This window comes from Ischnura elegans, chromosome 1 (genome assembly GCF_921293095.1).
Source record: "Ischnura elegans chromosome 1, ioIscEleg1.1, whole genome shotgun sequence".
Lineage (NCBI taxonomy): Eukaryota > Metazoa > Arthropoda > Insecta > Odonata > Coenagrionidae > Ischnura > Ischnura elegans.
Genome location: NC_060246.1, coordinates 165,012,664 through 165,038,824, shown reverse-complemented (window position 1 = coordinate 165,038,824; position 26,161 = coordinate 165,012,664). Strand labels below are relative to the sequence as shown.

At 38.5% G+C, this 26,161-nt stretch overlaps 1 protein-coding gene across 1 annotated transcript; it reads left to right on the top strand.

Moving 5' to 3' along the window:
* The first annotated feature begins 251 nt into the window (after window positions 1–251).
* LOC124173143 (protein Pixie) lies at window positions 252–24,640 on the top strand. The gene is made up of 12 exons (XM_046552661.1): window positions 252–350; window positions 755–999; window positions 1,084–1,299; window positions 1,457–1,664; window positions 2,874–3,060; window positions 6,891–7,012; window positions 9,978–10,110; window positions 12,560–12,711; window positions 17,752–17,867; window positions 18,597–18,793; window positions 21,921–22,155; window positions 24,156–24,640. The coding sequence occupies exons 2-12, from the start codon at window positions 784–786 to the stop codon at window positions 24,201–24,203; spliced, it is 1,830 nt and encodes a 609-aa protein (XP_046408617.1). The 5' UTR covers window positions 252–350; window positions 755–783; the 3' UTR covers window positions 24,204–24,640.
* The last annotated feature ends 1,521 nt before the right edge of the window (window positions 24,641–26,161 follow it).

Sequence of the window (26,161 nt, the reverse complement as noted above, 5' to 3'; positions counted from 1 at the left end):
CTCACACGTGCAACGTCGACTTCAGGAAACAGTTGAAAGGGAGAGATGGGAAAATATTTTAAACGCTTGGGTGTCGTCAATTGTTCACGTCACTGGGAGTATGAAAAATCGCAGATTTTGACAGCTTTCGGCTATTATTAAAAAGATTTTGGTGCTACGTTGTGTACCAATCACATTTTAAATAATATAGAGTTAGTTTCTTTATCTTTTAACTACATATTATTCTATGAGAGAGCATTATTTCATCAAAATGTTTTATTATCAAGATGTTTTCGTAAATTTTTCATAATTATCAATTGATCCTTTCGCTTGAAACGTGTGGCCGTGGGCCACGAGAAATTAGGGCATAGGTACTGTGGTTCCTATATATTTTAATAAAATAAATAGAAAATATTGAATTACTTACTGTTAGGTTTGAGTGTTGCAGTTGAGCATTTGTAATCGTCGGTGAAGCATTTGGGACTCTATTTAATTATTAATATCTGTAACAGATTGGTCATGTTTTCTTGAAGTTTAAGGGTTATAATTTCAGTTGTTTGAAGATTCCTATGAATAATGAGAAAATATACTCGCCCATAGTAATTAATTAATGTTATATGAGAGGAATTTTGATGCTGGCACATATGGTTGTAGTCATTGACGTTTGGCCTTTTCGAAATTCTTGTATGCCTTTGGTTATTCCTCTAGTGTAGGTAAGGTTATGATCGAGGGTTTAAAATTAGAGATTAACTTCGTCGTTCTATTTTCCTTTCAGGTTTGTGAAGGATATAGGTGTCATCAAAGATGCCGCGCAATAGTAAGGCAACCGAAGAAACAGACAAGTTGACTAGGATTGCAATCGTGTCTGCTGATAAATGTAAGCCGAAAAGGTGTCGACAGGAATGCAAGAAATCATGTCCTGTTGTGCGGATGGGAAAGCTATGCATTGAAGTCACTCTTAATGATAAAATTGCCACAATATCTGAGGAACTTTGCATCGGTTGCGGTATCTGTGTGAAGGTCTTTAATTTATTTTCACTTTGGAAATTTTACTGATATTACAATTTTATGTGTGCCTTACCCTGCTCATTACTTTCTCCGCAGAAATGTCCATTTGAGGCAATTGCAATCATTAATTTGCCGAGCAACTTGGAGAAGGACACCACTCACCGTTATTCCCAGAACTCATTCAAGCTCCATCGACTTCCGATACCCCGTCCAGGAGAAGTATTAGGGTTAGTCGGGACTAATGGCATAGGGAAATCCACTGCTTTGAAAATTCTTGCCGGAAAACAGAAACCAAACCTCGGAAGATACAGTGTATGGATATAATAAGTATTTTTCCCTTTTATAGTTGTCTTTTTATTAAGTAATTTACTTTTCCTTTGCCATAAATTTATTGGCCTTTCATACTTCAGCAGATAGGCTTATGTAGTTGAATTCCTCATAATGACACAGCATTACTTTGTCCTTGCAGGATCCTCCTGACTGGACAGAAATATTGTCTCATTTTCGGGGTTCAGAGCTTCAGAATTACTTCACAAAAATCTTAGAGGATGACCTTAAAGCTCTTATAAAACCTCAGTATGTGGATCAAATCCCGAAAGCAGTCAAGGGAACAGTCCAACAGCTTCTTGACAAGAAAGACGAGCGAGGCAACCAGGAGGAAATTTGCGTCTCTCTTGGTTAGTGTAAATGTCTTATATGGTGACTTCAGTTCTATTGTAGGCATACTTTTTGAGATTTGCTTTACTTACTGTACGAATTTTATATTTGGTCCAAACAGTTTCAAAATATCACTTTACTCTATTAATGACAATTTGTGACTATTGTTGTTGGTCAATAGTCTGGTTACATTCTGTGAAGCCTTCATGAAATGTATTAAGATTGTTTCTATAATCTATTCAGAATGACTCATATATGCTTGCATATTTGAAAGTTCCATATTTGCTACCAACAAAGTCAGACTAAGTCAAGGACAAAAATCTGTCTCTTATGAAGGACCTTGGTGATGAGTAAAATCCGAGCAAATGCCACAAAATGTTTGTTCAGTCAATCGGCTCCTTCTCACGAATGCCCTTTTAGTTTAGAACTTTATTTTATTTATTAATTTAGAATGAAGGGGCACTCGTCAACCATTGTAACTTTGGATATTTGATAAATCCTAACACAATTCTTTAATCAATACTGATACAAATAAGTAGAATGGATTAAACTTAAAAATTTCTCTGAGCTCTGAGGGGGGTTTTATCCCCCAAAACCCCCCCTCGCTGCGCCACTGGTGCCCAATAAACCTAATGGAGAATCTTATCTTCTTCTACAGTCACTCTATCTATACATAGAGAAAAATTTCTGGTTTTTATTTAATAATCCTCTATTTCCGTAGGCACAGAAAATTCAGTTTTGCTGGGGGAGCTCATGTTGTCTTTACGATGCCCTTAAGATCCCCCCCCTGCCATTCATCCTTGCATCCCTATCCTTACGCTGGAGGTGTCGTCAGGCTCTCATCCTCCTGGTGGCACCTCCTTTCTTATCATCCTTACTCTCTCCACCCCCTCTCTGGTTACATCAGTCTCAGTCTTGGTTCCCTGATCAGAAAGGTTTATCCCCGCAAGCCTGCCCTAGGTACCAGTTTCCACTGTACAGCCACTATGTTACAAATATATATATGCATGTACTGTTTTGGTATCAGCATGCTTCTGAAAATCATGAGGTTAGACTATAACCTTCAGTGAATATTACATATTTTTTATTTTGAGTATTCTGGGTGAAGATAATTATGTTCATTATTTCTTCATAATATTTTGGTGGTAGATAAGCTCTATTATTTCTTATAATGTTGGTCTCGAAAGTGTGCAAAGCCACTTAATGTATGTTTTTTTTTTTTATTTTAGATTTGTTGCAAATTCGTGATCGAACAGTGGAAGCATTGTCTGGGGGAGAACTTCAGCGTTTTGCTTGTGCAATGGTGTGCATCCAGCGGGGTGACATATTCATGTTTGATGAGCCGTCATCATATTTGGATGTCAAGCAGCGACTCAAAGCTGCCGTCACCATTCGATCCCTCATACATCCTGATAAGTCAGTTTCAAATTCTCTTAATTTTCTATCAGTTGTTGCAGATAATTCAAAGTTTTTTTTTCAGATTTCAAGGAGTGATTTCAGATTAAACTTTTGATAAATGCATGTTTTCATTTTCATATTAATTTTTATTTCGTAAATATCTGATTGTGACTATAAGGAATTATTTTGAGTATACAAGCATCTTGCCCAAGACTTATGATGTAATGGGTGAATTAGGAAGGAGGTATTATATTTTATGTAATGGATTTCCCCATGTTGTACTGTCGTCATCACTGACCAATTTCTCTTGGTATTCTTATGCTGTGGAGCACACTGCTTTTGCTTGCCTCCGAGACTTGACTGATCTATGCTTCCCTTTGATTTCCTTGTATCAGTTCTCATCACTCATACCATTTTCCATTCCTGATGTATGTAGATCACATCACATTCCACATAATTATTAATTGCAATTGAATTCAATATTTTGTTTCATTCCACATTGTTATTAAAGTATTCTGATTGTTAAGGTAGGTTTAAATAGAGCGTTTTACAAATCACCTTGACCTGTCCCCACTCTCTAATTGAACTTTTGAAATTTGGGTTATTCCCTTTCATCCTAACTATAAATTCTGCCATCTCTCTTCCCCGTCTTGCTCATCAAACACACTTGTAGTGCAGGTTTTTAGCATCCCTTTACTGCTCAGTAGTCACTAACACTTTGTCTCCTCCATATCTCATTCAGATGTTTCCTCCCATTTCCATTGCATATCCAACTCTTCCTCACTCCTTCTCCTCTCTATCTGTCTATCTCATTCCATTCATTCTCCTCCATCTCTAATGCCTTCATCTCATTACCTTCCTCTGCAGTTTGTTTAAATTAGCTACTCTTTGCAACATTTGTACTATGATGATGAGGCAGTAGCATTGGAAAGTTAATTTTGTGCATACCTTGTACCTTATACAGTAGAACTTGGTTATACGATCCTCAGTTATGCGATGACCTCACTTATACACCGATTTTTTTGGTCCGGAGAATAACCCCATATGAACCCATGTATTTCCAACCTCGGTTATGAAACTTTTCACTTATACAAAGACCTCGGTTACGAAACTTTTTTTCTATTCCAATGAGATAAAATACCTCACTTATACGACTTCCGCGCAGATCAAAACTGGTCCAGCTTGCATCTCAGTGGGTTTAAATGAAACATAGTTGGACCTTGAATTTGAATTGGAATTGTTATTAGAAATGGGAAAGAAAAATATTCTGTGAAGACAAATCACGCGGCTTGTGAGTTGAAGGTCCCGGTGCTGACTTCACAGACAAATGCCGATAGAGAAGCTATACTTGGTCGATTCAATCTACTATTGCTAAAATTTCATGGGAAAAGTCTTTATTAGTGAATAAACATAAGATAGGGGGGAGATTTATCCAGGCTCTTAATCTCTTTTTGTTCATTTAGTTACTCATGGCAATTGCACGGTTATTTCCCTTTGCTCACTTTAAAGAAGTGATCTAAACAGTGGAAAAATCTTAATTACGGAATATCCCAGGTGCCGTGTGCTCCATATTATCTCTGGTATGGTATTTGGAGGGAGGTAATCGACAGCTGGGGTCATTTTCGTCATTAGGTTAGGGAGGGACGATAGAAACCCTGTGTTGGAATTAGCCAGGTTGTAATGATAATCATAATCATAATTTATTCAACATTAAACATAATACAATGTAATAGTCTTCGTCAAAGAAAAACTAAATCTAGAATATACAATTTAGAGTATTTCTCTCCAGAAATTCATTGAGTGAATAAAAAGCTTGAGTCACTATCCACGAGTGAAGAACACCTTTAAACTTTCTTAAAGTACAATTTCTTGCCTCTTGAGGTAAGTGGTTGAACATGCAAAGTTTAACATGGTCAAAAGAATTTTTTGTAGTTGACAGCCTACAGTGGGGCTGTAACAGATTATGTTTGAGCCTTGTGTTGTAATGGTGGACATCAGCACCAGTTTTATGGCTGTCAATATTCACTTTACATTTATTAAACATTTAAATATATATAGACCGTACAATGTCATAATCCCTTGCTGCCTGAATAGTGGTTTGCAGTGTTCCCTTACGTTAGAATTGGTAATAATCCTAATGGCTCTTTTCTGTAGAATGAATAACTCTTTAGATGAGGAAGAATGGCCCCAAACCTCAATGCCATAGGAGAGGTGGCAGTGAAAAATGGCAAAGTAAACTGCTCGAAGATGTTCGGCAGGAATGAGTGTTTTCAGTTTTCTAAGGAGGAATATGGCTTTTGATAACTTAGCAGTTGTAGAGGATGTATGACAATCCCATGTTAGTCTGCAATAAAGGTCAAAGCCCAGTAGCTTTAAATTTCTAGTGTGGTACAGAGTAGGGCTTAAGAAGAACACCATTTGTTGGGTTTTATTTGTGTTAAGGGCAAGCCTGTTTGCTGAGAACCATTCTTCGGCCACTGAAAGGATAACATCCGAAGGATAGGTGGGGTCATTTAGATCATGTATGAGAGTAGTGTCGTCAGCGTATAAGACTGACGTGCAAGGAAGATGGTGTGGGAGATCATTTATCAAAATTAAAAATAAAAGAGGACCGAGGACTGATCCTTGTGGTACACCATGTGTTACGTTAATAGGGGCAGACAGTGAATTATTCACTTGAACACATTGCGAGCGGTTTGTTAAGTAGGACTCCATGAGTTTTAATTCAGTATTATTGATACCATAATATTGTAATTTTCTAAGGAGTAGTGGATGGGAAACACAATCAAAAGCTTTAGAAAGGTCACAAGCTGTTAAAACAAGAGAGGATCTATTTTCAAAAGCCTCCAGTAAGTTATCGACCACATATTTGATGGCAGAAGATGTAGAACGACCTTGACGAAAGCCATATTGAGAGGGTGTAAATAGATTATTATCGTGAAAATGATTGTAGAGCTGAATTTTAATGACTTTTTCAATTATCTTACCAAAAACAGGAATGATAGAAATTGGGCGGTAATTTGCTGGTGAGGTTCTATCACCTTTTTTATGAATAGGGACTATTTTCGATATCTTGAGTCTTTTTGGGAATGAGCCTGACTGAAAGCAAGTATTGCAGATTATTGCAAGGGTTGGCTTGATTATTGCAAGGGATAGGCTTAACCAGGGCTTAACGTCCATCTGCGGGACATTGTGTGGCACTGGAAGTTCCCTCCACGCTACTCTTAAGCAGGGATACAGTCATCTCTGAAAAGTTTCTGCCACTACCAGGACTTGAACCCAACCCACAGGCGTCATCTGTGGTGTTGCTTGTGAGTAAATAAGATTATTAGGCTTCAATTTCTTGCCTCCTAATGAGTAATTGCATCCTGGAAACAAAGCAGACCCTATTGAAAAGGATTACATGCTCCTTTACCGAAAAACCTCACGTATGAAACTTCCTCACTTATGAAACTTTTTGTTTCTCCGCTGAAAGTTTCATAAGTGAAGTTCTACTATAATTCCAATAGAGAAAAATTCCATTCCATATTGCTGCAATTTTCAGATTTTATACTTTGGAAATGTATGTCAAGTAGAGTGCATGTTAGCATGTAGGGTTTGCTTCCCCACCTCTTGTACTTGCCCAGGTAGATTCTGAAGTGATTTACGGGCTTCTTGTAAACCTCCTACTTGTGGCACATACATACATGCATTGAGTACATTTAGACATGGAATGGGATGATATCTCATGCATGAGTGATATTAGTATGGAGTAAAAATGTTTGTGAAGTGTAAGTTGTTGTTTCATAGACTTTTACATGCACAAATGATTTTTTAACTAATTATTTAAATCTTCTCCATCACGTCAGATTCATCATTGTTGTGGAACATGACCTGTCTGTGCTGGATTATTTGTCCGATTTCATTTGCTGCTTGTATGGAGTGCCAGGTGCCTATGGTGTTGTTACTATGCCATTCTCTGTGAGGGAAGGTAATGTTTTTTCCAGTTTACATCTAGTAAAATTGACCGTAATAGTCTGTATTTCACTAAGAACTTTGCATTACTTTATTCAGTGAATCTCTTTTATGGCGAAGAAAGAAAGCCGACAATATTCTTTGTTAGAACAGCTGACATCATGACATGTGGACTAGTATTTCTGAGGCCCTTTTGATTTATACTGCAGTACTGTTGCATTTTGATAACCTCATCCTAGAAAGGAAGAAGAATGTTTTAAAGCTCGAAAGAAATTGGGGTGCAAAATGACGTAGCCGTCGACACACTCTAAATTTAAATACTACTGCTACTACGAAATTGGGTGGTGTAATTGGGAAGATACTTTTTTTAAATCATCCTCGTCCATCTGCCCTTAGAGGCCATTTTTTATTTGACACTTACTGTCCTTGGCAAAAGTCAAGATATTCTAGTTTGAGTTGATATGTATTGGTTTCTTCTCAATCAGTTGCAAAGAAATTGTCTTGAAATGAAAGGAAGTTAAATTAATGATTTATATACAATAAATTCTTGAACATACAAAGCAGGATATTACGAAATTTTTGATTTTACATCGTGAAATTCTGGTCCAGGCTAAAAGCCTATGGCGAATATATGGTGCTATTTGAAAATATGAAATGTTTTGATATTATTTCACATCGTGCTTAATACCCAGAAGCAAATAGAATTCATTTTTGTATGAAGAATGGCAAAAAATTTGTCAACATAACTAGTTATGCTGACATAAGTAACTAAAAAATCAGCGCTTTTAACTGTGGTCCATCAAAAGTGTGAAATTGTAAATGGCAGTGCAACTGTGGAGGGAAAGGGCTCACCTAAAAACAGTGGGAATCAAGGGGAAGTAGGAGTTCAGTAAAAATATCGTGAGTGACCCAATGCCCCTATTTTCGTGCCTAGTCGTAAACATTGAGTCAACGATACTTCTTAGTTTGACCTGTGAAGAAGGTCGCAAAAGGTATTTCTTACACTCCTACTTAAACTCTACACAATTGAATCTTACCAAAAAAATGTAACAAGTGCATAAAATTGCTCAAATTTCAACGCTCTTGCACGTAAATAAGCGACCTCTTGGCTTCACTTTTCAAATCAACAGTTTGAAAATATGAGGAAGGAAGAGAATTAAGTCACTCAATGTTAGAGGAAATATTCTTCATTTTAAAGTTTCATTTTAAAGACAACATTGCATTTCGGAGGGAGGAAAGGTCGGGAAAAATACTGTGGTTGTCAGCAACGAGAGGTGGGGAAAGATAGTGAGGATATCACAGATGATATAATACTTTATACACGAACCCACATTGAGGGCGGAATGGCTCTTCTATTGCCATTTTGAACGGGTATTTGATGATTCTGTGCATTAAGTTTTCACGTAAGTACCTTACTACTATCCATGAGGGAGGCGGTGTCTGGCTGTCTTTCGTTCTGGAAGCGCTGACTCGTAAGGTATAGGCTTGAACTAAATTCATGAGAGAATGTGCGAAGGGCTTCAGTCGGTGCCTAGCAAGTGCCGTAAACAGTGGAGTAGAAGCTGCAGCCAGGACTAGACATGACAGCGTTGATGACGAAGATGAAAGTGAGGAGGAGTATCTTAAATGTTGGACTCTATTTACCACCAATTCATTTTTCTACTTGTATTGAAGGGACACTTCCAACTCTAACCAAGAACTTTCTTGTAGCACTCGTATCCATTCCGAAAGATCTCTTTCCAAAACCTTTGTTTACTCTCTCTTACAGCCTTTTGCTGATCTTCCTGACACCCAGCGTATGCATCCCAAACCCCCCTCCACTAGCATTTTCCCCCTTCCCTAGCATTTCCCCCCTTCCTACTGAGTGTGTCAAAAAAACACGGCCCCCGAACGTAGTCTTAGGCAAGGTTGAAGGCTCTTTATCCACCTCTCTTCCTCCTGCCCTCTGCACTTCTCTTTATCCTGAAAAACCGAGAAACTGGATGTTCACAATAACTAAGTTCGCATGAACGTTTCAATTAGTCGAAAAAAAACATGGTTTTTTAAAACTTCTTGTCGAAATTATATAGAAACAAGCACATTCGTTTCATTTTCTCAAACAAGAATGTGGCATGACACAATCAAGGGTTGATATCTTCCCTTGCGATGCGATGCAGCCAGGGCTGAATGAAATTGCTCTCTGCAAGAAGGAAGAATAGGCGAAATGCTGAACAGTTCGTCACTTAGCACTGGATTCAATGATACTTTGTTCAGATTATGCCCTAAGTGCGTGTTCCTCTACGCCACACCGCATCTCATCGGCCAACTCGAAAGGTGCCAAATTTGAAGTTTTGGGCATGCTTGAAGTTTTAGAATGTTCATATCTCGTGTGTATATTTTAGAATGTGAAAGTTCGTAAATCAAGTGTGAGTAGGAAGAGGACTTACTGTACATCCAATTAACGAGCGGTAATGAAATGGTCACCATGATTCCACAGGAATGAAGCTTATTATATGATGTTGCATGCATACTGAAGTATCTCCTTCTGAAGAAAGAACCACTATTGACACTCTTGGAAACAGTACACAAGGAGAACTTAACGCAAGGTAGCGCAATGGTTAGAAAGTAGTGTAGTGTATATCCACTTAAATGCAGTCATTTATTCGTGGAACTTCGTAATAAAGTTTTATGTTACCGCCAGGACCGAGATTAGGGTTCGTAATTTCATAATAACAAAAATTTTGTAATAACGTCTCTTTTGCCATATATTGGATTGTCCTTTTTGTCGGGAGCTATGATTAGCTTAATTATAACGAGAAATTCATAATAAGGTTGTGCGTATTAACGAGAGTCTACTGTATTTGTTCCTTTCCTTCCTATTCTATGAATTTATTTGTATATATGTGTGCATGTTATAGTATAGTTATTTATTTGTCCGGAGTTTTTTAGTGGACTTATGTATTTTCTGGCAACTGTTTTTTTTTTTTTTTTTTTTTTTACAGGTATCAACATATTTTTGGATGGCTTTGTGCCAACAGAAAACCTTCGCTTCCGTGAAGAGTCGCTGGTGTTCAAGGTTGCGGAATCAGCCACCGAGGAGGAGGTGAAGAGGATGCAGCACTATGAGTACCCCAAGTAAGGCCTTGCACCAATTAATTGTGTCATTCAGTTCTCTCATGAATTTTACCCCGAGTTGCTTTTCTTCGTATTCCTACATGACTAAGTTTTTGATAAATCTGTTATTGCAGCTGAAGGGTATGCCCAATTACATTAGCCTGTAATTCCCTTGTTTTGTATGATCAAGTTTTAGTTATGACCTTCCTATTTTTTTGTAAGACTGTCTCTTAGTTTTCTGGTGTCTGGGACCCCTTTTACTTCACAAAAGTGAACGGAGCTGTTTTAATTGTATTCTCTGTCTTCACGTAGGGTAGTTGATTAGCACAGGGTGGACTGTAGGCAAAACAGGCAAGGGAAAGATGGGAGACTGTGTGCTCAAACATTTTTGATGATAGTTTAGCTTATGAAGGTTAACATGATATTTCTCATTTGAATTTACTCATAGTTTTTATTGTATTGATTTCGGCTTTTAAAATTTAAATAGTTTTACATAAATGATATTAAGAAGGTGATGTGTAAATATTCCAATTCTAAGCAATCCTTTGGTGATCACGAAGGGCATAGGCAAATTGTCTGGGAATGGTCAGTGATTTTAAAAATTGGATATATTATTGCCACCCTGGTGCTATACACCCATGTCTCGTATAGCGCAAGGGATGCGTTCCTTGGGGTCTTTGCGCTATACGAATTTGCGTTATACGAGAGCGTTTTAACATTGGGAAGATAGGGATGCGTTCCTGGTAGCATAGGTCTTGGGTATTGAATTTCCTCTAAAACATCTAAATTCCCATAAAAAGCCTTAGAAAACATTATTTATATAAATGTTTATAGTTTAAAACATCTTTAAAGATAGTATGCCCACATTCAAAGACTTTTATTCACGTTAAAAAAAATTCTTACGTGCTTTTGAAATTCCCTCCTGTCGTGCGGGTGGGCTAACATCTGCTATCTCAGGGGATCGTAATGCGTTGCCGGCAGTTGACGATTTTTCAAACTTGTCTAAAAACAACTATTGTGTCAACCAGGCCCTTTTGTCGCTCATCAAAATGACAGGAAAATGCTACTTTGAATGCCATTTCATAGCTAGTGGAGTTAATGAATGATAAATAATTTTAATTTGAAGTCATCCGAGTCATTAGCAGCTACGTGAATCAGTCTTTAAATGCCTTGAAACCTGACCCAGGTTTTCCTTCCCTGAAAATGAATGAACGAGATTGCATTCTTTTCCAAAAGAATATCATCTCGTCAACACTAAAAACTGGTTGAGGGGGAAAGGAGCCACTTTCAATCACAGCTTGGAGTTCATCAGAAAATGCTGCGGTGACTGCGCTATCAACACTTGCAGATTCAAGATATCGCCGCACTGAAAATACCTGCTTGCCGTTTAAATTCTGGAACCAACCGAAGCTTTCACTAAATGTCTCGGAGCGATTACCACTCTCGTCTTTTTGTCCTGATTCACTATTAATTTTCCGTATGTGTAGACCACTTGGTTGAAGTTGGTGCGGCTGAGGTCACTTATGTTTTAACTTCATCTTTATTCAGAATAAGGCATCGTGCGTTTAAACTTCTGCGCAATATCGCTTTGACGCTCTCTATTTTCAAAGCAATTGACCTCTTTCAATTCCTCTTCTAGGTTTATAGTTTTTCTTGATAAATTCTTGATTTTTCTACACGCATTCCTATTTTTTGCCATATTCTCTTGGTTTTTACCCTGTATGGCTCTATCTAAATCACCTTCTTCTGCTGAACTGTATTCCTGAGACGCAGAAGGGCTATGACTGCGGGGAGGGAACGAAGCCATTGTGTTTGAGACACTATAGCGGACCCTTTTATGTGTTGATGCTATTCATGCGCCACTCGGCCACCGCTTCTTTTCTCCCCCGTGAATACCGATGACCTTGAAGGCTTTAGCGTAGACCCTCTACCTGGAAGTCAATCGCCCGATAACCTATGACGGCAAAGATACGTCTCAAACCGTATTGCTGAAAAAAAATCATTTCCACTAGCCCCACGCTTACTTAATGATCTAAATTAACTCATTCTGTTAAGGAGACGAGATAAATTACTTCGGTAGGCCGGCCATCTGGACCCAATGACGAGTAATACTTTTGGCCATTGCGCAGCAATGGATTTCGATTAATATATAAACAAAAAAGAAGATTTGAGGCAAGCAATGATATTAATATGCGTAAAATGATAGAAATTTTGTGTGTACTTAGCGCAAGTTCAGGTTTTATCACGAGAGCGTTTAAGATTTTTGATTAGGCTACACTGCGTTGCAATGTTTCCCCGAGGAACGAATTTGCGCTATATCGAAATTGCGCTAATCGAAATTGCGCTATACGAGACATGGGTGTATTTTAAACTCCTGTGTTAATTAAAACTAGCGTGAATTGTTTTTTGTGTATTTAGAAATCTGCTTTTTGAAATATTTGCTTTATCACATATTCTTCTTCTGTTTCAGAATGACTAAAACAATGGGTTCCTTTAAGCTTGGAGTGCATGCTGGCCAGTTCACGGACTCTGAGATTTTGGTCTTGCTTGGGGAGAATGGGACAGGGAAGACGACGTTCATACGCATGCTGGCTGGACGTCTGGAGCCAGATGATGGCTCTGGTATGTAGTCCGCCCGTATCATGCAGTCCCTTACATGATGACCATTTCATGTTTTTAAATCTTTGAACTTAGAATTATCTTGTTTCCTTGAATCTCTTTGATCCCGAAAAAACTTTACTGCGAGATTGTTGTTGTTGGAATGAATTACTTCAATTATCCTTGAGATTGTATTTTCTTTTCAAAATATTGGTACCGGATTTTGCTGTTCATCCATACCTTTGTAATATATTCATCATTACCTAAGCTCCGTCAAAATGTTATCAATGGAATGTTATGGCATGGGCCCCGATGTAGAGGAAAATCACATACAATGGAATATGAATGTAAGATTCAAAAGCAAATGTAAATGTTAAATTAGTGGAACATGTAAGGAAATTGTTATAAAAATATGGTGCTGGTAGTAATTAGAAGAAGAGTAATGGCATGGAAGTAAACAAATTGTAATTGGTTGAAATATAGTTGCCCATTCCAAGTGAGAGAAAGTGATAACATTGCATCAAACATCATATTTAATTATAAATATCTAATTTTTTTGCAAAGGGAATTAACAACTGAAAATACAGTGAAATATAGTTCCCTACTTAAGAGTGAGATAATGTGATTACATTGCGGCAAACCTCAGATTTTATCAAAAATACACCCATGTCTCGTATAGCGCAATTTCGATTAGCGCAATTTCGATATAGCGCAAATTCGTTCCTCGGGGAAACATTGCAATGCAGTGTAGCCTAATCAAAAATCTTAAACGCTCTCGTGATAAAACGTGAACTTGCGCTAAGTACACACGAAATTTCTATCATTTTACGCATATTAATATTATTGCTTGCCTCAAATCTTCTTTTTTGTTTATATATTAATCGAAATCCATTGCTGCGCAATGGCCAAAAGTATTACTCGTCATTGGGTCCAGATGGCCGGCCTACCGAAGTAATTTATCTCGTCTCCTTAACAGAATGAGTTAATTTAGATCATTAAGTAAGCGTGGGGCTAGTGGAAATGATTTTTTTTCAGCAATACGGTTTGAGACGTATCTTTGCCGTCATAGGTTATCGGGCGATTGACTTCCAGGTAGAGGGTCTACGCTAAAGCCTTCAAGGTCATCGGTATTCACGGGGGAGAAAAGAAGCGGTGGCTGAGTGGCGCATGAATAGCATCAACACATAAAAGGGTCCGCTATAGTGTCTCAAACACAATGGCTTCGTTCCCTCCCCGCAGTCATAGCCCTTCTGCGTCTCAGGAATACAGTTCAGCAGAAGAAGGTGATTTAGATAGAGCCATACAGGGTAAAAACCAAGAGAATATGGCAAAAAATAGGAATGCGTGTAGAAAAATCAAGAATTTATCAAGAAAAACTATAAACCTAGAAGAGGAATTGAAAGAGGTCAATTGCTTTGAAAATGGAGAACGTCAAAGCGATATTGCGCAGAAGTTTAAACGCACGATGCCTTATTCTGAATAAAGACGAAGTTAAAACATCAGTGACCTCAGCCGCACCAACTTCAACCAAGCGGTCTACAAATACGGAAAGTTCATAGTGAATCAGTACAAAAAGACGAGAGTGGTAATCGCTCCGAGACATTTAGTGAAAGCGGTTGGTTCCAGAATTTAAACGGCAAGCAGGTATTTTCAGTGCGGCGATATCAGGTGAATCTGCAAGTGTTGATATCGCAGCCACCACAACATTTTCTGATGAACTCCAAGCTGTGATTGAAAGTGGCTCCTTTCCCCCTCAACTAGTTTTTAGTGTTGACGAGACGATATTCTTTTGGAAAAGGAATGCATTCTCGTTCATTCATTTTCAGGGAAGGGAAACCCAGGTCAGGTTTCAAGGCATTTAAAGACTGATTCACGTAGCTGCTAATGACTCGGATGACTTCAAATTGAAATGGTTTATCATTCATAAACTCCGCTAGCTATGAAATGGCAATAAAGTAGCATTTTCCTGTCATTTCGATGAGCGACAAAAGGGCCTGGTTGACACAATAGTTGTTTTTAGACTAGTTTGAAAAATCGTCAACTGCCGGCAACGCATTACGATCCCCTGAGATAGCAGATGTTAGCCCACCCGCACGACAGGAGGTAATTTCAAAAGCACGTAAGAATTTTTTTTAACGTGAATAAAAGTCTTTGAATGCGTGCATACTATCTTTAAAGATGTTTTAAACTATAAAAATTTATATAAATAATGTTTTATAAGGCTTTTTATGGGAATATAGATGTTTTAGAGGAAATTCAATATCCAAGACCTATGCTACTTGGAACGCATCCCTATCTTCCCAATGTAAAAACGCTCTCGTATAACGCAAATTCGTATAGCGCAAAGACCCCAAGGAACGCATCCCTTGCGCTATACGAGACATGGGTGTATAATATTTATCAACTAAGACAAAAAATGATAGCGTTGCTTATTGAAATGAGAGAAAGCCATAACAAGGTGGCAAACCTCATGCTTATTAATAAATATCTTATATTTATGTCAAACCCGAAATTTACTAATTGATTAGGGGAAAACAAAATAAAACGTATAAAGCGTATGGGGCATTTCATGAAACCCACTAGTCAGTGGCCACACTGACACCTTTCTGTTGTCGGTACAATCTCATATTTTCGTGCCACACTGATCGGGTTGGTACCGAATCGCACGACTTCTTACCAGGAGTCAGTGTGACGACCCACCCTACGAATCGGTGCTGCACCGATCGCTTTGAAGACACAGAATACGGCCCCTGGTTTTGATGCAGAAATGAAGGCTAATTCTTTGCCTAACACAATGCATTATAATACAAAAAACCTCAATTGGTAGTGGATCTTTTGTCAATAATCCTTCATACGTAGAATTAGGGATGGACGGATCCTGGATTTTTTTCGGATCCAGATTCGGATCGGATCTTTGATTTTTGGAGCCGGATATTTCGGATCGGATATTTTCGGATCCAAATGCATTTTCGAATTCCTGCTATTAAACAAAGTAATTATTCAAGTTTATTCTGAGTACCTATAATTAAAGGAATGTTTTTTAGATTCTCATACACATTTATATATTTTTATGATTTAAAAATCATTTTTATAGGCTTTCAAGTTGTTTTTTTAAAAACATCTTTACATGCTCAGGACCTAAACTGTTACGCTTGGGTTTGGAAATGAAAATAGGAATATCTTCGGATAAACCACTGACCAGTGTCGTAGCGAGAGGGGGAACTCAGGGGGGTCTGGACCCCCCAAAATATGAAAACAATTACTTTCCTTCATAAATGAAAATAGATTTTGAAAAATCATGTATTTCAAAAGATTATTTTCAAAAGATTTCTTTGAAAAATGAAGTTTTTTCGATTATATAAAGTGTTCAAATTAGTTTCAAACTCTCTACTTTGTACCCTGTAGTTAAAAAATTTTCCCCCATGGTTTTGGACCCCCCAGAAATAAATTTCTGGCTACCCCACTGCCATTGACTGAATTCGAATTTTCCTCACACACGTTTCCCCCAAATATTGTCACTTTCTCATGGCATACTGACTTGTGTTTCAATCGAAAATGCTTCAGTTGTAGTGAGGTGGATTTAGCACTTCCTTGCGGTAGCTTCACGCCACAGTGCACGCACATGGCATACATTGGATCTCCTTATCTCAATAGAAATGTTTCTACACAGTGAAAGAAGTTTTTATCAGTATATCATTAAATTAAATTGCAACTGCGCAATTAGCAACACAATTAACAGTATTTAAAACAGCATAAACGTCAGGTGCGACGAAGTGCTTGGCCGCTCAGCATGAGGAAGGAGTGGGCAGCAGAAGCGCGCAAAGGAGAGGTGGAGGGGAAGGAGCGGGCTCCCTCTGTATTTCAAGCAATGAGGCTGCAAATGAGGGAGTCAAGGACGAACAAGTCAGATCTTGCTTCAGTGACGTCGTTGCCTTCAAAGCAAAGCCGGGCGCGCTACGTGATATATGCAGTTGGTGTTTCCAATCCGTCTCTACTTGTTTGAAGGGTTAATACTGCGCTTGTTTTTTTTTTTAAATTGTGCTGTTTAGATAATATTGCGTATTTTATAGTCTAATTGTGTACAGAAAACTTAGTGGCAATCAATTAGAGCTGAAAAATAAACGGAAATATCGTCAGGAATGCGTCGCGTTTGGTCTAATTCTTTTTTTAAATCTCGTGCATGTCATCTAATTGTCGAAGCTATCGAGAAATCATGGAGCCCAGAAAGTCACTCGCCTAGCATTTGTCGTCTAGAAACGGAGAATCGAAGCAGATAGGCCAAAAAAGGACAGTTGGTTAGATGGGGTAGGGATGAAACACGCTTCAATTGTTCTTGTGCAATTTGATATTTTCCTTAGAATACAATGATTAATGTTTGTGTGATTTCGGAAACAAAAAGAAGCAACACAGGCACGGGCTGATGGACGACCGAGGGTGGTTCTCTGAAATCTGCGACGTAGTTACTTTTGACGTGGTTATTATCCTACGACGCTGAGATTCCCCCGATGATTTTTCAATCTCTTGGGAAGAGTCACACTATGTGCCAGTCGTATTTTGCCTTTTTTATTTTACACGACTGAAATTCTGCTACGTAACCTCTGCGATAGCTTTCAAACAAAACTGTTCATGAGGAGGACAAGAATCGCATGCGACAGTGCATTCAAAGAGAGAATCGGAACTCTTTCCACCCTTATGGGGCATTGCATTCACTGAAGCTGTTATTTAAAATGTCGGATCCGGATCCAATGTCTTCCGTGACTTTGGATCCGTTGTATCTGATGAAGGGCTATATCCTCCGATATTTGGATCCGAGGTATCTGATCCGACCATCCCTAATTCATTGACTTCTTTTTTTTGTTGAGTACTGTGAAATGCCATTATTAGATACATAATGACTGTTTCATTTTGTTTGCATACTCATTGATTGTTTGAAGACAATAATTTAAACAGTTAGAACATTGATCAATCATTGTTCTTAGTACGTCTTTCACTGTGTTCTCTGTATGACATTGTATTAAACTGTTTATGCCGATTGTGAATGGAATTTTTTCTTTTTAATTGCAGGAGATATACCGCAGTTGAACATAAGTTACAAACCTCAGAAGATAAGCCCTAAATCACAAGGAATCGTTCGCCAGCTGCTGCATGAAAAGATTCGTGATGCCTATATTCATCCCCAGGTAATTTTGGTGGTCTAATATAGTTTAACGTACACATAAGTTGCTACATAAGTTGCAAGTACTTACAATGGATATGCAGTCTGTTAAAACAAGTGCTGAAGATCTCTGGAAAAAACTTGTTATAATGCAAACTCACTTTGGTCAATGCCTATTAAAAATCTCCCCTTTCTGTTAATAGAGCTTAAAAGGGAGAAAATTAGGGTTATGTATGCCATTTCGAAGTTAGCAGAGGTTTGCGTTGTTTACAACAACTCCGTTAATTTTTGTGGTATAAACAATTTGTTTTTGGCAAACTGCTAGCAATAGATGTGGCTTCTTTATATCAAAATTGCAAGTTATAGGAACAAAAACTACGGGAATGCCAAGCGCTCAAAGTTGGGCAACTTGATTTTACGCGCAAAAAACGGGTACTTTTTTGAGAAAAAATTAAGTACAGGAAATACTATTGAGCTGAAGAATTTTTAAAGTGCATGATAGAACGTAGAACTAAATTCTCTTTCGTATGCTTTTTATTGCATTGAAATCGATTGCTTCATTTAGATGCTAGAGCTCCTCAAACTCGAGTATCTTGCTTTTTTTTACAGACAGTAAATGAGATCTTGCAAGGGGTTACATATGTATGTTCTACATTTGTGTGTGAAAGAAATTAATAAGTGTGTACATAACCCAGTTTTTCTTCTGTTGTTTTTCTTCTGTAAAATTTTGCTGATGTACTTCTTTTTACTCTAGTTTGTCACGGATGTGATGAAACCGCTACGTATAGATGAGATTATGGATCAAGAGGTGCAGAATTTATCTGGAGGAGAACTGCAGAGAGTGGCACTAGCCCTCTGCCTTGGCAAGCCTGCAGATGTGTATCTGATTGATGAGCCATCGGCCTACCTTGACTCTGAGCAGCGTTTGGTTGCTGCCAAAGTCATCAAGAGGTACTGATCCATCAACTCGATTAACAATTTTGGAGCTTTAGACAAGGACAACTTATTTGTTAATAATGTCAGTTTATCTTAGCTTACGTTTAGATCCATAAGTAGAAACTTGCTGCAATATTTCTTAGTACAGTGGAACCCCGATTTATCGTTCCCGCATTCATCGTTCGCCGCTCCTGGTCCCAAATTAAGTTCCATAAAGACGATGTAATTTTTTCCCGCATTGATCGTTTGAAGATCGCGGTCCCGTCGAATAATTTTCCCGCATTCATCGTTTGACAAAAATGAGACGAAGTGTTTACAACGAGTTATTTATGGCTAATAACAACAGACACAGTTTGAATCTTCCCCAGGAGATTGAAATGCGATAGGGAGAAGCAGAGTGCCGTGGTATAGTTACATTAGTGCATTTCCCAAGATCCGGTATCCCCTTCATTCAGCACTCGCCTCCCCGTGGTTGAAGCTTTCTTCTTCTCCGAAATAAAAAAAGGTCCCAGCTCGAGCAGGGATCGTATTACGAATACCTTAGCTTCGAAAGAAAATATCAAGTTACTCGAGAACAAAAGAAACCGTTTTCACGCCTCCCCCTTTCTCGACCGCTGACTTTTTTTTAGCCGACTCGCTTCAAAGATCCCCACTTCTGGAGGTCAACTGCTGCATGAATCACCTATTAGCCCAAAAGGTGTCTAAAAATGAATTTCGGCAATTGGTATTATGCTTTTATTAGATTGAGATATTAGTGATGTGCACGTAATGATACCAAACACGAAGTATTTCTAACGTTATTTAAGCATTTTAAGCAAGGAAATAGTTGGAATAATACGATGGTGATTTCTGACGAATATCGATATCCTCGCAGCTGATAGTGAGCTCAGGGGCGGATCCAGGATTTCTTTCTGGGAGGGGCACAAGCATGGCCGTATCCAGGATTTTGTTCAGGGGGGGGCACAAGGACACCTTGTTATACAAACGAACGAAATGATAATGGGACCGTATTAAAAATCTAGTATATTTTTAAGGGTCAGGGGGGGGCACGTGCCCCCCCGCTGGATCCGCCTATGAGTGAGCTTCACGACAGTTGATGCGATTTTTTTTCGAAAACAGGGCGTCTGGTTACAATTTATGAGTTATGCTACAAGTCTCACTTGTTTGAGGTGCTAACGAAGCGAAGTCTTCTCAGGATATTTTGTTTCTCTCTACTAGCAATCTGAATTCATCTGCTCATCTAGAGCTACGCTACTTATTGTTAGAAATGAGTGGGTAAGTTGCCTTCTCTATAGGATAAAAAATTTAATTGCGCAGTCATATGGTCATGCATCACCCTCTGCAATAAGCTCTGCCTACGCCGTACGCGATAGCGACCCAATTGCCGATTCCGACCCAAATTAGTGCCGAACTTCACCTCGTACGAGTGGTTCCGTACTTTCCGGGGTGGGTTGACTTAAAACTATAGCGCGTGTTTTCCGTGTGGGTTCAATGGAGTCCGGTTTCATTTTTATTAGTTTTATTCTTATTCGTCTTCGGACCATGGCCCTTCCGAAGACACAAGTGAGAACTTTAAAAGATAGACTGAAAATAATTGATGACGAAGAAAAGAATCCGGGCTAGAAATACGTGAATATTGCAGAATTCCTCGGTATGTCCGGTAGCACATGACGGCAGGGGTGGGGGTAGAGCGATTTCCCTGGTGAAAACAAGAAGTGGGATGAAGCCGAGGATCAGGTGGGCGTGCCGCTGACGATTAACGCCACATTGCCTCAATCATATTAAAAATTTAATTGCTAGAAAGGAACATTTCAAATAATAAACTATTTTTGGCCTTCTTGATCCAACTCATAACCAATCACTGCGACGGTAAAATCAGTTGTTTGAGGCATAGCACGCACATTTCTCTCGTAAATACGTGTACTTGAAATGGCATTTGATGGATAAGAATTTTTACATCAGACAGAAATGCATTGAAAATTCCGAGTGGAGTGCAAATATTTTTTAGCAAGGCGGCTTGTTCCTTTAGGATATTTGAAAGAGAGATAAGTCGAATCAACAATATGACCTAAGTGTTTCGATAAAGTAATAATATTCCAGTAATCATCTAAAATCTTGTTTGAATTCATTAATGAAAATCATAATGCGCAAAAATGAAGCGTTTCCTGGTACATAGGCAACCCGGAAAACCATTACTCATCAATCGTTTTCCCGCATTCATCGTTTTTTTCATCCATCCCCCTGAAAAACGACAGATCGAGGTTCCACTGTATATTCTATTTACCTATTTCTACTATTTTGTTGCAGTAGAGTCCTTAACAACCCTCACAAAGTATTTTAGGTGATTCATAACACTTAGTTTTTAATGGAAAAATGTGCATTTTAATGCGTGCATTTCAGTATTATTTGACCCTTTGATTAAATGTTAGGCTTGGCCTAAATGGTTTTACAACAGGGGTCAGAATCCTTTCATGCCGGAGGGACCCATTTTCACAGAAATGAGTTCTGCCCTGGACAGATAATTCTTGCCATCCAGGAGCCAAAATTATTTCCGTGAATGGAGGTCATCATTATGGGATTACTGGACATTTCGGAACTAAGGGATTGTTTTATAATGCATTAGCAGGCCACTTTCACTTTGCAAGTCAAAACCACTTTGTCAATCAGCAAGGAAGAATGCCCCTGCTCTGAACCCCTTGTCAATGTGTTTGTTTACTATAGTCCACCACGGAGGGTGTATGTAGTGGAGCAGCATTTCCATTTAATCGTTTATTCACCACTTGGAAAAATTTCACCTCCCGGGTGTTAAGGTTCTCTCTCTGGAATTGTCCATGATGTTCCATGTTATTGAAGCTATATGTTGTGAGTTTTTAATTCTCTTCTCCCTATTTGGCGCTATACAGTACATTGCTAAAGAAATGCCGACAGTAGCCTGTATAGGCAATGTTGTCGAACTTTTATTTCATTGTCATTCAAATTCAAATCACATTTCTAAGGAGCATAATTGTGTGTCTATTCATTTATTGATTGTCTGTTGACTATTGTCTTGAGTTGTATGCTTTGTTCTACTGTATAGTGATAGTAGTATATGTGAGTTCCAGTAGTGTGCAATCTAAGTTCCAACTTCATTTTTCCCATACAGATTCATCCTGCACGCTAAGAAGACGGGCTTTGTTGTGGAGCACGACTTCATTATGGCCACATACTTGGCCGACCGAGTAATTGTCTTTGAGGGCTCCCCGTCTGTTGACACAGAGGCCCACACACCACAGAACCTGCTTGCTGGAATGAACCGCTTCCTACAGCTGTTGGGGATCACCTTCCGAAGGGACCCCAAGAACTTTAGGCCCAGGATCAACAAGGCAAACTCAGTAAAGGTAGTAAAAATTTTTTATGTTATTCATGAGTATATTGTATTGACATTGAATTATATGTTAGGCTGTCCTCAGTATTTTTTCTTCTAATGGTTAACCCACTTTGAGGCCTGGCTGTAATAATTAGGATAATTGATATTCAGGTCCTGAAGTGCCAAATTTAAACTAATGCCTTCACCTGATGATGCTGTGAAGTTGTTGAAATACATGCAGTTTAAAAAAAACTGACAGTACAACATTTTTATGGTCAGTTTACAATTGCCGTCCACTTCAACCGTCAACGTTGTTTTGAGCTCAAGTTCTGCTTGGTGGTTCAGTATTACCATCAGTGTGAATGCTTCCTTCAGTTGCTGGTCACCTTTGTGTCTCTTTGGCAATCTGTTGTCTTTGGAATGTCTACTTGTGAAGAGGGATTTCAATAACCTATATAAAAACTACTTCAAGGCTTCAGCACTTGAAGCAACTGGCTATTTCACTCCCGCCTTAAAAAAAAACTTACCTTCTGATCGGAAAAGAGTGCTTTCACGTGGGAAAACAACATCTAAAGAAATGTGTTTTGAGCAGCATGTTGATTCTCACTGCTACAAAGTGAGTGCATGTAGATAAAAAAAAGTCTGCAGAACTCCTCTTCATGACGGTTGTAGCTCATTGAATTAAAAAGTAGGCTATCATATTTCAAGAAAGTTTGAGGAGTAGACGTAGTATGTTGATGCCATGAAGCTGTTGTGCAAAGTCATCACCTCAAGGTATCCTGTCACTTATTAAAATATTTTGAAGAAAAAAAGGCAAATTAAATAACTAGCTCTTGTGGGATTAGCGTGAAGATAGCCGAGACCGAGGCAGCGAATTATTACTTAGTTATTATATTACTTAGACAGCCATATTTTTGGCTATGCAACTTAAAAAAGTGGAAATTTTGAAAAACTCTGTTAAGTCTTCCATTGTGTCTATGATTCCGTTATTCTGATTTCTGGATTATCAATCTTCCACTGTATGTAGAATGATAAAACTATGGTAATAGTTGTTACAGGGAAATCAAGACTCTGACAACATTGAATAGGGTAGTTTCCTTCATCAAAGAAAACGAAAGGCATTGATCGGGATTTGTTACCCACCATTAGTGTATTCATAATTTACAAATTATTTGGTTTTAGAAATACCGGTTTAGGCGAATGGCAAGGGTCAATTTTATCCTCATTTGAAAAAGGCCAGATTGGTGCCCACGCGATGCCACTCCATGTGACGTCACAGGGACCTAGTTTCTTTACGAGTAGATAGGAGTTTTACATCGTCTGAGGTTACCAATGCATGCATGAGGCACAGAGCTCAGGGAAACATGTCTTAATAATCACCTATTAAAACTGCCTAAGGTCGGAAAGTTTTCTTCGTTTGATAAGGTATTAATAATCCTTATTTAAGCCAAGCGCTGCCTGCTAGCATCCTGCGTCGTATCAGCCCTCAGAGCCTCGCCCCAAGGTCACCTCACTTGTGGCAGCGGGAACCAGAACGATGTCACACGGAGTTTTCCCGGCATTCATACTTTGCCGTCGCGTTTTCGCACGCTTGAAGATTTTCACTTTTCAGTTAATCGCGAAAAATAGATATCGTCATTTAAAAATTTAAAAGCGTGAAATACATACTCCAGGAGTAATAATCTTTCGATTTAGGCAATAAAAAAATAATAGGAAACCACCCTATTGCCTATATACATTATTGCCAAATTTATTTCATGCCCTCTTATGTTCAACAAATTGGAGAAACATATTCCTCAAATGAAACTTTTTTTGAAGTGTCAGTGTCAATGAAAGGATTCCCTTGGTGGAAAACCTGAAAGACCTCCTTCAAAGCAATTTGGTGGGAAAGCACAAGGTCATACTTCAATGCCTTGCATGTATGGAAGCATGGTCCTGAAGTTGTTTCTTAATGATAATTCCTTTGACATGAGGAGTACATCCATGTTAATGGATTAATTTAACATTGGTTTTATATTTTTGTTCTTTCAGGATGTGGAGCAGAAGAGAGCTGGGCAGTATTTCTTCTTGGAAGATTAAGGAAGCTATCGGATGCTCAGGCATTAACTGAAGACCATACAGGAATGCTCAGAAGAAAAAAATTATACTCAATTCTTTCTTGACAATGTATGTACTTTAAATTTTTTGTCGACATCTTCAGATGTAAGTGTGGCATTCTTTGGCTTCCAATCAACCCAGCATTCGTTCTAATGGCATCGCCTAACTATTTGCCCACAAATGATTGACTCCAATTGAAGGAGAGCGAGGAATTTGAAATTGAATCAACTGATCAAATTAACAATTGAATGTTTTGTTTATTTTCTTACTTTGGAGGAAGTTTTTTTAAATTTTTATACTGTCATTTCTTCTCACTACAGATTTTGGATGCCAAGTTTGATCAAGGTGCTGTGTAATGATGTGATGCATTTCTAACTATATTGCAATGCATTCTAAATAAAGAAAGAGTGCTGATGCAACCCAGTTGGTTTCATTTTTGTTTTTTTTGTGATACTTCCATTTTCCTGTTTGATTATAGTTTTCAATGGCATTCATAAAATTTGGCCATTTCATGTTACAGTGTAACCTTCGTCCAACAAATGTTCATAATCCCTGGAAAGTCACTCGATACATTATAATAATGTATAATGGTGCTCATAATATCTGAAGTTGAAGGATGGAGTCCTAAATTCCCATATTCACCATTAATGACAGCTTTTATTTCATTTCAGTTCAATATCTTGGAGGAATAAGATCTCTGTTTGCAGTTAATTGTGTACTTTTGAATATTTAGCAATTGAAATATAGCCAAACATTTATTGGCACTTGTTTTCAAAAACCTATGATATGTGGCCGAGAACCAGGATCTGGGATTACCTGGGATAGGTATGACATTTCAAATCGCTGGGAGAAGGTAGAAACTGTATTTCAGATACTAAGCCGAACAGTCACATCACCCAAAGTTGCAAGAGAGGCATTCGTAGAGGGAAGTGGTTCCCTGAACATGCTGTGCAATCACACCATCCATGACACTCAAGAACAGTAAACTTGAAGCTCTTCCAGCTACAGCGTGGCGTCTATGAGCCTGGTGTTGGCATGGAAGAGATTAGTCCAGTGTGACCTCTTGGCACTGCCCCAAATTGGTGACAGGTAGCCCTGCGTGCAGGTTGAGTCTCTCCTCACAGAGTTATGCTGCCTTAATGGTGCGATCTTTCATAAAGACTGTGCCCTCAAGCTGGGTGGTCATTTAGGTATGTACTGCACCCAGCGATTTAAATGATACAGCTATGTGTACTGTATTTTTCATACTTAGAAGTTTAGTGGCTGGCAAAATAAACATCATACCCCTATTTTCAGAGTTATAGTCCTTCGTCATAGGTAAAATGGGTGATCCCGTTAACTTACAAGTTAGATAATTATGCACAACTTTTAAGAGATACATATACCTCATTATGTGGAGCTGGTTGGAACCTCTTGGTGCCTCCATATTCATATTTTTTTTACATGATAATCACAGGCCTTTTGGCAGAAAACCTCAAACTGCTTATTATGATGCGATTCTAGCTACATTCTTGACTCATTAAAATAAGCTTAACTGCATATTAGAGTACATCTACTGACTGTAACGCTAGTTGCTTTGATAGGAGTGTGATGGATGGGAGTTAAGATACCAGCCACTAACTAAAAAGAGAAAAGGTGTGAATTAGAAATATTTGACCACAGAGTCCTACTGAGCACTTATGGAAGTACTCTATCATTTCATAGAAAAACAAATCCCTGTACCTGTCTGTAACAAAATATTTCTCTTTTTTTAAGTTTCTGTCAGCCCTGGAAACACTGAGGTTCTGAAACGATCCCCTCTGTAGGCCCCTATACACAGTGAATGATTACGGGATCATTGGAGCAAAATAGAACATGTTCTAATTTTCACTGAATAATCATGCGTATGACGGTTGCATTGACGTATTCGCTAATTTCTCCGTTATATATGGCGAATGATT

What these genes read in the sequence shown, in the direction of transcription:
- LOC124173143 (XM_046552661.1), top strand. Translation starts at nt 784, where the DNA reads ATGCCGCGCAATAGTAAGGCAACCGAAGAAACAGACAAGTTGACTAGG. An exon ending in GGAAATTTGCGTCTCTCTTG is followed by an intron (nt 1,665 to 2,873) that starts GTTAGTGTAAAT and finishes TTTTTATTTTAG; the next exon opens with ATTTGTTGCAAATTCGTGAT. An exon ending in ATGCCTATATTCATCCCCAG is followed by an intron (nt 17,868 to 18,596) that starts GTAATTTTGGTG and finishes TTTTTACTCTAG; the next exon opens with TTTGTCACGGATGTGATGAA.